Source organism: Lethenteron reissneri, chromosome 14 (genome assembly GCF_015708825.2).
Source record: "Lethenteron reissneri isolate LAM-NWPU_2019-01 chromosome 14, ASM1570882v1, whole genome shotgun sequence".
Classification (NCBI taxonomy): Eukaryota; Metazoa; Chordata; class Hyperoartia; order Petromyzontiformes; family Petromyzontidae; genus Lethenteron; species Lethenteron reissneri.
In genome coordinates this window covers 12,546,403-12,565,355 of record NC_083792.1, presented here as the reverse complement: position 1 = coordinate 12,565,355, position 18,953 = coordinate 12,546,403, and the positions used below count along the sequence as shown (strand labels likewise).

General features: G+C 44.5%; 1 protein-coding gene and 1 pseudogene across 1 annotated transcript in view; both read left to right on the top strand.

Annotated features, from left to right (window-relative positions):
• The window catches only part of LOC133342411 (calpain-3-like), a 59,783-nt gene that overhangs the window by 34,927 nt on the left and 5,903 nt on the right, over positions 1–18,953 (top strand). The window contains 11 exon segments of the mRNA XM_061551577.1: positions 351–520; positions 3,863–4,083; positions 5,807–5,837; positions 6,039–6,074; positions 7,699–7,785; positions 10,600–10,695; positions 12,727–12,749; positions 12,751–12,785; positions 15,682–15,746; positions 16,809–16,877; positions 17,806–17,884. Coding sequence (XP_061407561.1) covers positions 351–520; positions 3,863–4,083; positions 5,807–5,837; positions 6,039–6,074; positions 7,699–7,785; positions 10,600–10,695; positions 12,727–12,749; positions 12,751–12,785; positions 15,682–15,746; positions 16,809–16,877; positions 17,806–17,884 — 912 coding nt within the window.
• Positions 197–293, top strand: LOC133342455 (U6 spliceosomal RNA; annotated as a pseudogene).

Genomic DNA, 18,953 nt, shown 5'->3' with positions numbered 1-18,953 from the left:
CAGACGAGGAACCTGGGATCTCAGCGATGCCCTCAACGACTTTGCCACCACTGATATTGCAACTTGTGACAATTGGCATCTACGCGAGTAGTGAATTTGTGAGTCTGTGTGGGTCCTGTGTAAGTCTATGCGCGTCTGTGTGATCGATGTGTGTCCGAGTCTATGTGCAGCTGTGTGAGTCCGTGCCACTGTGTACGCTCTCTGGCAGTGCATATACTAAAATTGGAACGATACAGAGCAGATTCGCATGGCCCCTGCGCAAGGATGACACTGTGTACGCTCTACGTGAGTATGCGCCGGTCGAAATCTGACACGTGTGCTGCTGCTGCGCTGTCCGCGTGCTCGCGCAGACACCTTCTGGACGAACCCCCAGTATCGACTGCAGCTCTACGACGAAGACGATGACCCCGACGACAGCGAGCTGCTGTGCTCCTTCATCGTCGCGCTCATGCAGAAGAATCGACGCAAGGAGCGCAGGCAGGGCAGCACTATGCTCACCATCGGATTCGCCATTTACGAGGTACGTGCGTCGCCCAGGCAAGCCGCGGCGATCTGAGCGTTCGCTCGCTCCGAGCAGCAGAGACAAATAAAAGTAGAAATTCCACCAGACACGGACCTTCAGAAATGAGAGCTTGACAAAGTGTCGAACTCTAATGTCTGTTGGTGAAAACAAAAGAAATGGGCTTTACCCTTTCTGGCAATAAAACAGGATGTGTTTAAGATGTTCAAACACCCAAATGATGCCTATTGCAAGGCATCACGTTTCAAAGACAATGCATATATAATTATCAGAGCACGTTTGTATGTTTTGCCGCAAGTATGTGTGGTTAATGCAGATTTTCTGCCTTCCAATAGGTATCTGCTTGGTGTTTGAACGTCTTAACGCCTCTTGTTTGATTTCCAGAAAGGGTCGAGCCTATTCTTGTTTACCCCCCCCCGCCCATCATTTTCATATTGGCACAATAGGTCCCATAGATACTACTGTCTGTGTTAGCGTGGAAAACACAGATATGCACGAGGGGAAATGCCACCGAGAAGGGACCCGTTGGGGGATTTCTGTAAGCGCAAATTTGAATTACCAAAGCGTGCCCGTGCCCGCAGGCTGCACGTTCTTATCAGACCTCCACTCCGAGCTCGCTCAGTGCCCAGCGTGCAGACTGCCAGGCTACATACACACTGACCTGTTTCTTGCAATCTGCAACGTTCTTTGCGAATCCCTGCAACCTAAAGGTAAAGGTGCAGCGCTGCAATTACCTGCTCTTGGCACTCCTGTAGACCCCCTTTAGATGGTATTTGGCTCGTTAATGGTATTATTTGAATAAAGACAGGTAAACCAAATGAAACATTGGTAATCTAGGTGTAGAAAAACATTGCGCAAACGGTTCTCTAGCAATCTCTGCTGAACTCGTAAATCCAACGCTGTGTTGGCTCTATTGCTGTAGACTTACAGCCCTTTCGTCAGTCCACTGCTGGATGAGGGCCTCCCCACGCCGTGTGGGTTATGGTGGTTTATCACCATACTTCACCATCCTGGTTAGTGCGGGTTGGCGAAGGTGAGCAGCACACATCGGGGAGATTAGCGTGGTACGGTGCGAAAGACGTTCAACATTCATATAATATGATTACGGTACAACAATGTATCTCGCTGCACTGGTCTCTGCAGCCCACCATACGGACCGTACGGTGACCTGTTTGTGCATGGAGGTCAGCCTTCCAAGCACTATCCAGGCTCAAAAACCCTTCTTGGCTTTCTGAGATCTGAGAAGACCGGGCACATTCTGGATAATGTTTATGATTGTTTATATATCTGTGTGTACTGGATCTACACAGCTGATGCTCACAGACGCAAAGGTCCACAATGTCAAGTGGCCAGCAAGCAAGGATCTGATGCTTTAACTTTGATAAAATCCCCAAAAACTGAACGTAAGTCACACGGATCCTGTTTGACGCCATAACCATAATGCAACGCAGAACAGGTTTAGAGCTGAATAGTGGTTCACGCACTGCCTCTTCGTAAACCGCCATGCCTAGCAAGCCTTGTGGTGTCTTTATAGCAAAATGATTAACGAGGAATGTTCTGTTTTCATTCCATCAAAGGCCGCAATGTTTGAACGTAGAAGCATCTTGCCCTCGTTGAAATCTCCACATAAACCGTGTTCCCTTTCCCTCTTTTGTGGCACTTTAAATGCACTTTAAAGGCACATCCTGCGGGTTTATAGTCAACTTCAGAGTGCACGGGCCAACTTTCTTTAAACCCAAAATCCTGGTTGGCTTTAGCTGCGCCGAAATAAATGTATCGTAGTGGCATTTCGGAAAATCTCACTTTTATTGATCAACAAATTGAGGCCTTAGAATGCTTTCCCTGGCTTCACAAAACCAACGTTCAATCCGCAATAACTTGCTGATCTCATCAAGGAGCATAAACCGTCATGCGAACTCTGGTCATCCTCGCAGCGACTTTTGGCTAACCATCGAACAAAGTCGGTCACTGCATCGCGCACTTTCAGATGCGCTTTCTGCAGCCGTCTGGAACGCTCTTCCTTCCAAGTTTAGGAAGCCACTGGAGCTATGCACTTTTAAATCATCTAGATTTAAAACTAATTTATTTTGAACTCCTTTTTGTGTTTACTTTGTTGTCGTTCCCCTGCATGTTCGATTAGCACGGTTGGCTATGTATGGCGCGAAAGAAGTTCAACATACATACAATCCACGTATACTGGAAATTCGGCATCATCACAACAACATTGATTATGGTGTACCAATTCACTTTCCCCACCTCCTTGTGGTTTCATGAATGGTTGTGATTCCATTCAAGGATCGATTATTTTTATTTGTTACAGTGTGGAGGATGTAAGCGGCTTTAATTGGCTGGATGGGTCATGTGAACCCGTTGCATAAAACATACACAAATCGGAACCCACCGATTGTCACACATGGGGTTCAATGCTTGCATCAGAGGCTTGAGAATCGATATTAATTGACGGATTGATATATCGTTACTCACCATCGATCTAACCACAAATAAGCACAACCCAACGGACTTAATTTTTAATCCACATGAAATTTTAAAGTGGGTGTTTTGCCAGCAAAAGCAAACAACCAACAGTGCAAGGGACAGTGAAAAATATTGAGAATGAGATCGTATACATAATGTTCACTGCAAGTTAAAATTCCTCTCCAGCTACACACCCATCGCTTGCAAGGAATTTGTTTTTGAAAGTCTGACAAAACTAACACGAGGCTTATTTTGAATACGTATGTTTGTGTTGTATGAACAAACTACGTGCATTGATGTTTTAAGCAATTATATATAAAAATAAACACACGTAATAAATGTGTTGCATGGAAAGTGTTTCGACCACCTCTTGTAGATTCAAGCTGGCATTCACTCCAGTCGGTAGATACCCTCGCCAACCAGAAGAAAAGGGTAAGTGGGGTTTGGGCAGAACGCGTCGCTAGAAGTGATGGTAGCCAACGGTCAAGGATAATTACGGAGTGGCAGCCACAGGATTGAACGTGCCCAAGATCACGTCGGCCGAGGAGACTGAGCGATGAAAGCAGTTCGTGTGCAGGTGCTGGCTGGATTACCGTGCAGGGTCATCAGAGATAGCAGCGGCTTGCGGAGGCCTTCATCCAAAATCGGATTGACCATGGCCACTGACGATGATAAAGTAAAAAAAACTCATTTAGCGATGCATTTTTGAAATGCAGTAATTGATGATTGGCCTGAAACCATCAACTTGCTACACTCGAGAACGCATTTCAACGATGGGTGCACGAAACCCCATTGCTGTCTCCGTGCCCCGATCCCTTGTCCCTCGTGGCCATGAGAACGAAACTTCCCTCTCGTGCCATCTCCCAGGTGACTGAGGATCTTCGCGGCAGCCGGGAGCACCTGCCCAAGGACTTCTTCCTGTACAACGCGTCGCGCGCGCGTTGCAACTCCTACATCAACCTGCGCGAGGTGACGGAGCGCTTCCGCCTGCCGCCCGGCGAGTACGTCATCGTGCCGTCCACCTTCGACGCGCACCAGGAGGGAGAGTTCCTGCTGCGGGTCTTCGCCGAGAAGCACAACGTGTCGGAGTGAGAGGCCCCGCGCGACCGCCCCCCCACCCCCGTGCGCCACACTCACACACACAGACGACGAACAGACGACGAACGGCCTTTAAAAGACTGTTGGGGCAGGAACACAACCACAGTCATTTAGAGTAATGTCTGATCTACTCCTTCATCTTAGTCTCGGTTTAAAATAATACAAATATGTATTATGATTGACAGCTGGATGAAGGCCTCCCCATGTCTTATCGGTCATGGGGTGCCCTATGACCAGACTTCGTCACTCTGGTCAGTGTGGGTTGGTGGAGGAGGGGCCCAGGGTCAGTTTAGATGTCTCTCACTACTCAGGTCAGCTACGTCAAGGAATCGAGATCATATCAGGTGATTCACTTTGACATTGCAGTGTGCTGACCACTTCACTTACCACTTAACCTCCAGTCTCTGTTTCCAGCACCCTAAATCGAAGGCACAATGTGCCTTACCTGAACTAAATGGAGTACCTTGTGCGGGTGACACACCGCAGCAGGTACTCATTTAAGGCTGAGTCGACCTCGGAGAGGCCCTCGACCGGTCCAGATATTCATCACTGATGTTGGCCGTGAGCGGCAAATCGAATTCGCGTCGCAGTTCGCTAACCACTGCGCTGCCGCTCCCTGCTATGCACCACGTGCGCGTGCACCCACGTGCGCGTGCACCCACGTGCGCACGCGTTCACACACGTGCGCGTGCACCCACGTGCGCGTGCACCCACGTGCGCGCGCGTGCACCTACGTGCGCGTGCACCCACGTGCGCGTGCACCCACGTGCGCGTGCACCCACGTGCGCGCGCGTGCACCCACGTGCGCGCGCGTGCACCCACGTGCGCGCGCGTGCACCCACGTGCGCGTGCACCCACGTGTGCACGAGATTGGCCGTGCGCACGTCTGCAGGCAGGCAGGGGGTTTCTCTCCCAGGCGCCTCGCAGCTACGAGCCCCCAGCGCTCGTGTCTCCGCTTGCCCGCGTGCGAGAGACCCTATTACGAGGCTAATTCCGCCGTATCTTAAAAATAAACGCAGCACTTAATCGCATAAACAGCTGCACAGGGGAGTAAACAAAGTTCTATTAAAAATAGCTCAAACTATGTTAACAAGGCACCTAATTACCATTTTGACCGTTATTAAGTGCGTGTATTTGTTTAGTATTGCGACATTACCAGGCTCCATTTACTCAGAAAAGAAGACTTTAGCAGCAGCAGCGTGTGTGTAAATATTTAATGCTCGTAGGATATACATCAACACAATGCAATGATGATGTAGCATCAAGCTGCGCCCAAATCTCAAGATGCTGTACAGAGACAGTTAAATTTAATAATAATAATAGATTAATGATAATAATATTTTTGGGTGTTTCAACCAGAAAGAGAGAGGAACGGTCACATGTAGAGGGAAATAAGGCAAATCATTAGATAACAGTTCGCATGTCCGTGATGAAACAAACCAATTCACGAGCGTGCACATCGATGATGAAAACGAGTCTCGTGACTAATTTTTCAGGAGGGGTCCTGCCGATTTATGGACAAAAATAAATGTGTTTTCAGGCTGATAAATGAAACAAGTCTGTAATTTTCACGAATAAATAATTTTCTCAAAGTTACACATTCGCATTTCACGTGTGTGTTTATTGTTATTTTTGTTAAATCAGTCTCTTACAAAGTGTTCTCATTTGTTTACCCCCTTCCACACCCCCCCCCTTCTCTTACCCCTCTGTCAGGGAAATGGACGACGTCATTGGCGTGGTTGGTGTAAGTGTGGATGTTGTGCAGAGCAATTCTCATTCTAATCTCAACCTTCCCTATTCCACTCGGCTACCTTGCCACCGACCGCCCGTTGTGTTGACCTCAGATGTACCCCCCAATGCCCCCCACCACCCCCCCACGTTGTCCCGTAACCCTGTTCACGGACCGATGCCGTGTGTTGTTGCGACGTAAAACACGCGCACGCAGGGCAAGAAGAAGAAGAGCAAGAAGAAGAAAAAGAAGGTACTGGCTTAGGCAGGAGCGGAGCGAGACCCACACCAAGTGGGAAACGAGCCCTGTAAACGACACGGCGACACATTTGCCTGGCTTCTCATATACGCCCCCCCCTTCTTTGTTTTCACGGCTCTGCCCGTGCCATATTTCTGATGGTCCTTCATCAAATTTGCCGACTTTTCCGCTCATAAACGTGAACCGCAATTGCAGCGAAGAAAACACGTGCATGCCAGCGATGTTCTCCCGTGCTAAAACCGCCTCGTGTTTGCATTCTAAGCTTGGCGTTCCCTCTGTTGCTTTGCATGCCATGGGACGATTTAATTATTTATTTCCCTGCTTGATATTGATAAACTGACGTGTTTTTCATTCTTCTGCTGAAGACCTTTGGGAAGACTAAATATTGTCTTTTGTGTTCGCCTAATTAACCACCTGGCCTGCTGTGAGCAATGAAATCAATTAATTTTCATTCTCATGAAAAGCCAGGACCATTGCTGATAAAGTCATCCGTCGAGCTCGTTTGCTTTCAATCTCTTGGGATCTCAAAATTGCATGGCAATAATGGGGTATTTTATTAAAATTCATTAAAGCAACATGCTTTGTGCTTTGATCTCATATCAGGTTTTTTCGCCCCTTTCTAATGGCAGTTTCTGGAATCTTCCGCACCCCAGAGAGATGCTTATCAGCTTTTGACACGTCTCTGTACAAAAGAACCTCGATTATCGGACAAAAATACTCATTGTTACATCATCAGAGTAATAATATAAATGATGAAAGGGTGGATAGCAGCTTCGCGATTCGAATGCTAACCACTGAGTCCGGCAGTAATTCCATGGAGAAGGTCCCAAAGTACTGCGAAGTTCATATACAAGACATTGTCCTGCATCATAGCCCATATCCACATTTGTTTTAATCGCCTTGACTACATTTTCCATTTCAAACTTAAATGCCATTTCTATGCAATATTGTTATGAAGGTATAAGAAATAATGCCTCCCAATTTGGATCAAAATAAATGCCAATTTCGGATTATAATGATGTTTATCTCAAACGTATCACCATTAATAGTATAACTCCTCCTATGAAATGTTGATCCGACTAGCTGCAATGTTATCTGCGGATTTATTCCACTTCTCTACTAGAACTGCGATGTTATCTGTGAATTTGCTGCACTTATCCACGAAAAAATGCGCCGCGAAACCACAGAAAACATGATCAATGTATCGTGCCACTCCAATGATTTTTTTTAATGCAATAAATAGAAATCCATTCCGCAGTGCAGGATGGGAAATGCCCCAGATAATTGTGGATAATCTGTATCCACAGCTCATCTAAATCCTCCTCCAGGATAAATAAATAAATAAATATCGATTCTGAAACAGGGTGCAGATAATAGTATTTTAGAATACCCTACAGCTCCCGTAGATGATAGAGTCATGGATAATAGGAGTTCTCCTGTCATCTATAAATGCAATGTAGTGTTACTTTTTAAAATAAATAAAAAAAACCCTCACCCTTTGTTTCTCAGTCTGGGTTCGATAATCAAGGTTTATTTTTGTACGCTATTTCTGAACCTTTCTCTTTCACTGAATTTTTTTATCCTGTTCCCTTTCTTTTCATATCGCCACTCATCATAGCCAATCGTCTTTATCTCGGACAGAACTAAGAAAGGGCAGCAACAGCCGGAATCTCCGGACGAGAACGAGTCGGAAGATGGAAACGAGGGTTTAGTGCCTTTTAGCGATGAAGCGTCTGCACGAAACAATGGCCTCGTCTCGCCACGGTTTTATGAGACTGCGTTTTGCCCGTGTGTGGGAGGAAGTGTGTGTGTGTGCGTCGCCCTCGATCGTCACGATGCTCTGCCGTGCTTCAACGATGAGCGGATGCGCAGTGTTTAATATTGATGCCAACTGACGATGCCGGGTAATGCATCGAAAAGGGCCACATTGTGCCGTGTTATATTTGGTGTAGGTTTGTTTTTTCTCTCTCTCTCTCTCCCAAACAAGATATACAAACAAATTGCATTACGTTGAGAACTATCATTGATGAATACATTTCACCAGGCACTTTGAAATTCGTAATTTTAGAGTAACACTGCACTCTAGAGTGTACCAATATATTAAAAAAACTGTTTTTAATACATCGTTTATTTAATTTACAAATGCTATACTTTGCTCAGTAAATGAAGTTAAAGCTTGCCGAAATTAGTTGATCGTTGAAGCACTGCAGTTTCAACAGTGATTTAATGGAGCCGTCATATCAGCACTGTGCATGGAACTTGAACCTAAACCTGACCTTCACGATGACGTTTCTGTTAGTTTGACCCGGTGTTTTCAAGCGGTTGCCGGCTTGCAGGGCTGAGCGATGCATCAGTGCTACAGGCAGTGTACCGCGCCTGCGGCAGAGACGGTGCAGCAAATCTCGTTGAAATCAAAATCAACATTCTTCATGTCACGTGACGCACAAGTCACCTCACATTTAATTGGCTGTCAGGTACTCGTAAAAAAATACATGTGCATCGTTAAAACCGAGCTTATGTTTTGCTGATTGCTGCAATTAGCTTCGTGTAAATTCCGGCACTTTGAACGGATAATCTCCATCTATTGCTCGGATTTTGCAGAAAGTGAACCTAAAGTATATTTTGCTACCCCGGCTTTGACCGACCGAGTCGCTGCCTCAGTGTTGGCATTCGGTGGTTGCATTTTTGGGAGGACAGGGCGAGGGTTCACTACTCAACCAGGGTTGCCTCCTGTCCTGATTTTCCCAGGATTGTCCTCTATTGGAGATAGCTGTCCTGAGACCTCTTCAAGTATTCCCAGGACATTAAAATTCCGGCTTTTTTTTGTCCGTTGCTTGACAAAATACCACTCACGTCAATGCATTTGCATGTAGTTCTCACCTCTTGCAGTATTGCGAGATAATCTTCCTCTCCTCGCGTTATGTCTTGGCTTTTTTACGAGTTGTAGGTGGCAACTTGATCACTCAACATTGGGGTGAACCAATATTTGGGTGTCAGTCGCTCAGCCCTTGCAGCTGGGAGAAAGTGCACTGCTGCATGCATGTGTTTGAAGTGCCTCTGCAGAATGCCAAGGAGTAAAGTACAAATGCATCCACACATCATGAATGGATCTGTCAGAACCCAGAGCATGAGAAGTCATTAAGTAATTTAAGTGTGCGTTGGAACACCGTAGTGGATTCTCACTGATTTGGCCAATACATATTTAAAGCTACAGTCGACACGGAAATTTGTCAAATATTAAATAGCATTATTACATCTTGATTTAAAGCTTTCGTGACTGCAGGAATTCATACTCTTGGGTCTTCCGGTCAAGTCACGTAAATAAAAAAAAATTATAGATCACGACGTTTTGATCGCACGATTGCTTGTGTTGCGATCGAAACGTCGTGATCTATTATTTTGTATTTACGTGACTTGACAAAAAGACCCAAGAGCATTATTACAATCAAAGGGGGGGGGGGGGGGGGCGGAGAGACGTGGTGCAGCGTCTGGCATCGTGTGCTATGAACACGGTAACCCGAGTTATTAGAATCCCAGCCACGGCTCACATCAGTGACAAGTGATATATCTAAATTGAATCCTGAGCGTCCCCGTTAACCAACGCGCGCTGACCGGCACGCTGACATTTAATTCACCCAGCGGTGGACAAAGAATGGATTGGCGACGTTATGATGTTTGTCACTAAAATCGCAGCGAAAGCATGCGCATGCTCATGTTTCGAAGTACATCTGCGCACAGTGTAAATGTTGCAAATCCCGGTCTCCATTGTGGGGTGAAGATGCACGCGGACTTCATGCGTGTGTCCCGCTGATGGATTTTCTGAAAGGACCCTGTCCAATTAGTCCAAATCAATGGGAGTCCGCTGTAGTTTAATTGCCCGTAAATTGTGTGCTATTTGTGTCCATGTTGTGCTGACTCTGAACATTGCAGTGGTGTATTCGTAGTGTATTCACACAGCAGGGCACATTGATGAGAACAACCTTTATCTTTTTGCATAAAAAAACGGTTTGCCCACCTCAAATTGCTTCAAGCGCTGGAAAGAAGGCTGAGCGAGTGTGATTCGTGATTGTAAACTGCTCTTCCTTTGCACATGTCGGTTAAGATGCAGCATAAAATCATATTTTTTCATGGCGCTATTTGTGCTGCGTCGTTGAGGTGGGAGAATTGGTCGCCCCACACTGACAGTGATTATGTCTGGTCTCGTATGAATACATCACTGCACGCACGCCGCGATGTGAGGAAACGTTACTGAGGTGAATGCACGAGCAATTACAATTACAAGGTCAGTGGCATTGCTATTCCGACTTGTGAGCTGGGTGGTTTGCTGAATGGCAGACTTTCAGTGATCGGGCTGCCTTAATCGTGTACGTGTGTTTGTGTGCGATAATTGCTGGGTGAGGAACCATTATCTTTTTTTGCTGTTCTGTCTGTCACTCTGTGTGTTTGTGTGTCCGTGCGTGCAACTGTGCGTGTCTATCTCTCTCTCTCTCTTTCTCAAATCTCTTGATTTTGTGTTCAGTCAAATAAGTTGGCTGAACCTGGAAATCCAAAGGAACCAGACCTGACCCCAGAGGATAAGCAGTTCAAGACAATCTTCAAGCAGCTGGCCGGAGACGTACGTTTACAGGAAAACGAGTTACAGCAATTCTGGGTTTTTTGTGGTTTAACTTGGCAAAACACTGCGACTCGTTCTGCTGGGTATACACACAAACTAGGAATTAAACCACGGCATTCCATATGAATTGCCAGGGTTTCGATTCGATTGGTGAAAAAAATTAACCCGTAAAAACAAAGTTTTTCACTATAAATCCTTTATATGCGTGTTCAATGGGCCACAACCCAGCCCACATTGGTCTTTGAAACGGGTGGCTAGAGTCCTCTCGTCCTCTGGCTTGAGATGGCTGCCACCTATGGGTCAGATGATTGCCTGCCACCATTAAGCAATTGGTAATTAAATATATAAAAAAATATTTTACCTAAAAAGTGTACAATTTTGGAAAAAAATGCTCACGAAAATAAATTGTCACGCACAACGAGTCTGTGTGCAAAATGTCAGCTCGATTGGATCACGGGAAGTGGGTTAAAAAACGACCGAAAGATTTGCACGGTCGTAAGCGCGCAAGCAAGCAAGTGAACTTAATATAAAGGATTTAAAAATGCATCGCTTATGCTCCGGACAAAAGACCAAATCACCTCATATTCACTAGATTCTATCAGATCTTGTCGCATTTGTAAGCTAAGGAGTGTTGAGTCTGGAAGGTGTGTTGATGGGCTACCACTATGCACAACAGGTGTTATATATTGTGACGGGCCTGTGGACATCAGACAGCAGTACAGCAAAATCTACTGTCCTATATTTCTATGCTCCCACATATATGCTCCCCACATTTAACAACCCACACTCACTGGCGTGGTGAAGTCCGGTCAAATAACCCCCAATAATTTGCATGGCTTAGGGCGGCTCTCATCCAGCAGGGCAGTAATGAGGGGCTGTACATGCATGTTTTAATAGAGACTGCAATTGATCATGCAAGGTGATTGATGAAGGTTCTGACTAATGGCTTTTGTACAACTTCATCCTGTAAACTAAAAGGCCCTGAAAGCACATAACAAATCTAATCATATCGATGTGCGGATGTAAAGCTGATGTCCAAAGTGCACTTCTTCATGTGCTATGTACCTATGACAGCAATTACATTTTTTATGATGTTTGTTTATTCATTGGCATGTATTATAGATACATTATCTAGAATAGATGAGGCCAGCGTGACAGGACACACCTTTATCCTCGGACTTTGAAGGCAAGGGTTAGTAGATCACTTAGGTTTGTTAAAATCCCTAACCCGCTGGGCTGAGGTGGCCAGCGGATAGCATTACAGACAGCGGTACGGGTTCTACAACCTTTGGTCGGGACCTTTGAATGTTTTCTCCAAATGCGTGTGGGTTTTCTCTGTATTAGACAGACGACTGGCAGGTTGCGTGTGCCGAGGCAAAGTGTGAGTAACCCAACCTCTTCCAAGATGTCTGGCCAGCTTAGAAGAAGAGGTCAAATATGCTCGAGAAGGGCTCTCTAGTGGAGATCCTTCTGCCAGCAGTGGTGCAATCAAGCAATTGCAGGGCTGCACATTTGCCTTTCACCTTTTCTCTGGGTACAGTACTCTGGTTTGAGCAGACATACAAAGTGCTCATTGAAACAATAATTGGCTGAATATTCTGATGCCGGACACTTCTGAAAAATAATCTTGAGACTCAGTAAGGCTTTGCTGTATGATCAAATTATTGTTCGATTTAAAGCTTTCGTGACTGCAGGGATTCATCTTCTTGGTTCTTTCGGTAAAGCCACGTAGAAGGGAAATAATAAAATAATACAAATAAAACATCTCACGACGTTTCGGCCACAACGCAAGCAGCCGTCCTCAGGTGAAGACCAGGTCTGTCGGGGAGACAGCGAAAGAGCCAAGAAGATCAAATTATTGTTTTGTTCATTCAAATAAAACAACAACTTCTTAAACCGATTTAAAATTAGTTCAAATATACAATGTATTGTATGTTGGGATGGAAATTGAGAATGTGGTGTTCGCCGATCTTACGTTTATCGTTGTGTTTGCCTCAGTGGGGGTGCTGCTGATGTTTTCTGTCTCCTCAGGACATGGAGGTCGGTGCCTGCCGACTTACATAACATTCTCAACAAAGTCATAACCAAACGTACGTTGGCAGAAAAAAAACATAACCCTCCACCTCACACCCTCGCCCCACAAGATGTGTGGTCAGAATGGAAAATGTGACTCCCACCTACTCTCTACACGGCTATTGATCAGCAACAAAAAAAGCATGGGCACACAAAGCAATTTTCATGATCGATGGCGCATGATCCAATCTTACTGAATCGAACATGCACTATTGTTTTCGTAATGCTGCCTCAGTCGAAAGCTCAGATGTCGACCTTGGTGTAGACTTTTGTGGTGAGATGACAATGTAAAATGTATAATAAACTACTTTATAAAATTATATCCGAATAATGTATGGCCCTTTGCCCAATACACTGCTGGATGAAGGCCTCCCCCACACTGTCGATTGTAGCTGTAGCTTGACCATACTTCACCACGATGATCATAGCGAGTTGGTGAAGGGGGTGCCCAGGACTGTTTCAGATATCGAGCGACACTGACGTTGACCGTGGCCGACAATTGAACTCGGGTCACCAGGTTCATGGCACATTTTGCTAGCCACTGCTAAATCCCAAATGTCTTTAGGGCGGAGCAATGTCACTGCTCCGCCCCAATTAACCAGATAACAATTCGCAATTTTGGTCAAGTCTTGACAATTTTAAATTTAATTACTCTGTGGTACCTTTCTGAAATAATCTTGCCATCCTAGATGTCAATTTTGCCTATAATTCTTGAGAAGAGCCACATGCAAACAGAATGTGTGGGTACGGTGATATACGCAGCCCAAAGCTACATGCCCATGCAACTGCAATATTCTAAAAGTCATCTCTAAATTCTACCTCAAAAGTATTGCTTAAAAATATGGGGACAAAAAATTTCATGCTTGGAAATTTTCGGATAATGCAACCTCACATTGACTAAACATCTTTAAAACGTAGATTACATCTGTCAATACAGTGCAAATGTGTGTACATTTCCATGTGTCACTTCAAACACAGGCATAGTGTATGTGTGTTCAGCAATAAAAACAAATGCCCATGTTAGATGGCAAAAAAAGGTAAGAAATCAGAATTTGCAATATACACATGAAGTATACACACTTTGATGTGATTACATATTGCAGCATATTCTGCATATGCCAAAAGCCTAAAACACTCAGGGAAGGCTGGTATAACCCATGTTGCCAATAGGCTTTTGACACAGATGTTCGGTCCTTATGGGGCTGATTAGTGTGGCGGACAGCTTACTTCCGCTCAGATTGGTCTCGTGTATTCACTAACTCAGGGTGCAAGGACGAATGATGCAAAGTATCCTTCTAACGTAAAGTGTACATGTTCTCAGTGATATATATACATTTAAAAATGAGGGAGTGTTAATAAGTAAAGAGAGAGATGCTATTTTCAGAGAAAATCTATGCAAGATTGCTTCTCCACATTTACGTGACTACTACTACTACGTTACATTCATATTCCATAGATTTACCCAAGAAAAGCTTAACCTGAGTATCAGCCTCCTTTCGGAAGCGTCCTGATAAGTTTCAGGCTCAGGAGGGAATGTTGCTCGTGTATTTTCCCAATTGATGATATTTAATTTAAAATTGCAAGTTTATTTTTGCCTAGCCAGGTGAAAACTCAAGAGACCAAAGCCACTTTCATCTTCGAGAGTGACCAGACCTGGGGTATTAGTCCGCCAGTAGGGGGCAATGGTTGCGATGTACAATCCCAATTGAGTCATAATGTGAGTCACTTTTTTAAATTGGCCAATTTGGACCTTGATGCCAGCACACATCAGGAGATATATAGAGCATATGAGTACCAGGGTCATGCCCCAATCGCTACTATATTTTCGTCACCAAAAATAGTACCGAAAGAGGCAGAAAATTGCTATAAAAATAGAAAAAACATCAAAGTACCGATGGAATTTGAGGACACATTCCAGTAATCAAGTGACTTGTATGAGGGGTTAATGGATGGATATTTAGAGGTCACATGCATGAGCAAATGTCGGGAGGGCGATGAGGTGACTAGGAGGTGGTAAGTAGACTGCTGATCTATGTTTTTAAAAATAATTTTAAAAAGTTTGATTGTTCCTCTCCAATGTACATTGGGTTTTTCCAGATATTTTATTTTCCTTCCAAACACAAACATGCTCAAAACAGATTTGGCCGAAACAACAAAAAGTAGGATCCTCCTGCAAACAGCCTTGAGAATGCGTTTATGGGAAAATGAAGACACAAATACGCATTAACATACAAGCAATAACTGTGGTGGAAATGCATAAAAATACATATGAATAGCATACATTATGTGTATGTGGTTGTCTTGTGTCGGTCCCATGACTCACTTTGCAATTGAAATTTGATTCTCAATGTCGCATAGTTATATAGGTATAAAAAACATAATGTACAGTGCTTTGTCAATCCAATGTTGGATGCAGATCTCCCCATGCCCTTTCTGACGTGAGTTGTTCGACCATGCGTTATCATGCTGGTCAGCGCTGGTTGGTGAAGGGAGTGGAGCATTACACTTTGAACCCAACGAAGCTGAGTTTGATTGCCGGCCGTGACTAATTCAAGTGGCGAGTGATACACCACAGATATATCTGAATCATTCAGAATCAGAATATTTTAGACTGGAGGAATCCGTTGAGCTATGAAGCTATTTTTCACATATGTCCAGTATGGGTGGGTCAGCATATTAGGAAGCCACTGGAGCTATGCACTTTAAATTCCAGATGAAAAACTAATTTCTTTAGAACTAATTTTTGTGTTTAGTTTGTTGTCCTTCCCCCACACCTCCGCTTAGCATGGTTGGCTACGTACGGTGCGAAAGAGTTTCAACAAACATACATCATCCAGTATGGGCGGGTCAGCATTCATGCATGGCCTCTTCGTATATATATTTAAAAAAATAACGTCACGTTCGCTCTTGCAGACAAAGACCTGAAGACGAGCGGCTTTAGCCTGGAGAGCTGCAGAACAATGGTGGCACTCATGGATGTATCCTTCGCTGCTGTTTCATGTCCTTGCTGCATCGCGGACTTAACGCTCATCTTCCCCTCACCGGGTCACTCGGCTGTGGCCACCAGAGCAGGAAATCCAGCCCAGTTTTGTCTGCTGATTTGCACGCTCTCGCAAAAGGTGCCGGTCAGATTTTTGCTCCGTAGATTTTTTTTTTGGGGTTGCTGGAGGGGTGAGAGATGGGTGCACTTGTGGAGGCAGCACTGTGGAACGGTCTTTATTTATTTAGGCAGCACCACCATCCTCCTCTTCCCCACCCTCTTACAGTAGGGGGTTCTTGTGAACAATACATCACAGGCCCTGAATTCCTGTTGGCCGCAGCGATCAGGCATATAAATAGCTTACATTCTAACCCCACTCCTTAACCAAGGCATCTGCAAAAAAATTGTTTTCACAAAAAGGTCCTCTGTTTCAGTAATGCGTGTGAGGTGTGGAAAACCACGTTTTATCGTGGGATATTAATGCAGTGCCAACGTTGAACTTCTTTTGCCCCTTACGTAGCCAACCGCGTTAATCCGAGGTGAACGTTAATCGGAGGTGAACGTCAACAGATGTACATGCAACATTGTGTCACCTAATTCCCTGTCTTCAGGGGATGCTGCCGTGGAATGCTGAAGTCGCCGGTTCACTTCGATCTCTCCGTTGCGGCAGTGTTGATCGGTGTACCACAGTCAGTCGATGGGCATGTCGCATGCGGTGGGGTGAAGCGTGGGCACCCACGACCTCTTCCAAGGCCGAATACTCTCGAGGGGCTCTCAAGGGCTGCCTCGAGTGGAGGCTGTTCCTCCAGCAGCGGCGTGAGCAACATATGTCAGGGCTGCACCTTTATCTTCGCTTTACTGCATTCATTCAGAACAGCAAGTCCATTGTAAGGGTAGATGATGCGTACACAAGGAAGGGCTTCAAAGGAAGTCTAACATCAGGTTCGTGTTACATATTTAATATTTCATTACGCATCTCAACCATGGTATACTGTATATGACAGTGTTACATATATCTATTTTTTGTACAAGCAGAGATGCCTTAACTTGGTTTGCTCAGACGGACCTTTCAGGAAAGCTGGGCTACAATGACTTTAAATATCTCTGGGATAAGCTCAAGTTCTGGCAGGTAATGTATGTGGGTGCACGGTGTGAGAATTGGTCTGCTTTACAAACACCGCGTCACGTGTGGTGCTGATAGACGGAGCCTGCTGTACCCTGCACAAAAGTGCGGCGTTACCGCAACCTCTGCATGCTATGCTAATTACTGCCCCTAATCCATGCTATTTAGATCACTCTCGAGACACCGCTGTTTTGTGTCTAACGTGTGCATATAATAATTTGCATATTTTTCCATTTAGGACAGCGAACCTGAAAGGGTAGGGTGCAGAAAAAGAGGTGGATGAGATTATTCTATGCCAAGGAATTTTCCATGTGAAATTTTTTAAAAATCTGAATGAAGTATTTAAGATTGTTGAATAATACCTTATATTTGGAACTTGTCTCAAAATGAAGACTTTCTATCTCAATGTGCTCCCAACGGTTTATAAAGTCATGAATTGTGTAATTCATCTTGGTTGATTCTGCCAGTGCCCTAATCCTTGGTAAATATAATCGGTGAGGCTATATATGAGCCATTGTGTGACGAGACAAAGGTAATGAATCAGGAAACTATAAAGATGAGAAGAATATGAGAGAAAGCTGATATATTTCATTGTGAACAAAGAAACACGCAATTTTAATCTGGTTTACTAATTATCAATTCCGGTTGTTTTGTTGAAATACACTGCGATTAAGATAACCCCTCAAATGTGTGTAAGAAATTGATATTAACTCGAGTTTATATAAGCTACCATACATACTTCATGAGTATGCCTTCTCGCATGATAAGTAGTTATTGCTGGCACTACACATTTGCCAGATGCTAAATTATGCACGCAGTGTTATGGTGTGTCTTGCATGTCTGTGCGTGCCATTGACATACTTTTGAATAAAGATAAATGAACGTGCCGTTAAATGTATTCACTTCTTGATGTTTTCGGATTTTCTTTCCAAAGCAAATATTTCGCAAGTACGATTCTGACAAATCTGGTTCCATGACTTCCTACGAGATGCGCTTGGCCATCAACGAGGCCGGTAAGTGATTGTGCTAAATTGACAGATTGCAATTTTTTTTACAATTAAAGGCAAAGGGCCTCAACTAGAGGGAGCTTGGGTACCCTCCCATGCTGGCTTGACATCTTTTGGTAAAGTCACGTAGAAGGGAAATAATAAAATAATAAAAATAAAACAATTAAATACAATTCTCACGACGTTTCGGCCACAACGCAAGCAGCCGTCCTCAGGTGAAGAACAGGTCTGTCGGAATGACAGCGTCTGAATGAACACCACGAAGCTTGGCAGCGTATATTTAAGCTGGGTTAGAGGAGGAGGGCGCCTTGACAAAGAAATGTGCATATCAACAGAGGAATTTAGCATATTTATGGAAAATGCAGATATGGGATTAGTCACTTCTTGTGGAATGTGTAGGAGGTGGGGGGGGGGGGGTCTCAAAGTCATATTATGCTCGTGTATTATGTAGGATTAGCAGTAATAAAGGGAAGGAATTTTAATAGTAAGGAGCTGCAGCAGCCCCCCCCCACCTCCTACACATTCCACAAGTAGTGACTAATCCCATATCTGCATTTCCATAAATATGCTAAATTCCTCTGTTGATATGCAAATTCCTTTGTCAAGGCGCCCTCCTCCTCTAACCCAGCTTAAATATACGCTGCCAAGCTACGTGGTGTTCATTCAGACGCTGTCTTTCCGACAGACCTGTTCTTCACCTGAGGACGGCTGCTTGCGTTGTGGCCGAAACGTCGTGAGAATTTTATTTTATAATGTTTTATTTTATTATTTTATTATTTCCCTTCTACGTGACTTTACCGAAAGAACCAAGAAGATGAATCCCTGCAGTCACGAAAGCTTTAAATCGAAATCTTTGAAGAAGTCGAAGAACCCACACTTTACCCCACTACACACGACCTGCCAATCGACTGTGGTGAACCCATTTATACTGCTGCATGAACAGAGGTGGGGAGATTTAATAATAATAATAAACTTGCATCGTTGTCTAAATTGCCATGCCTGGTAGATTGAAACGGCAACTATGGGTTGCACGTCCAGTGTAGGAAGCATTTACACCACGGCAGAGTATCCTCCT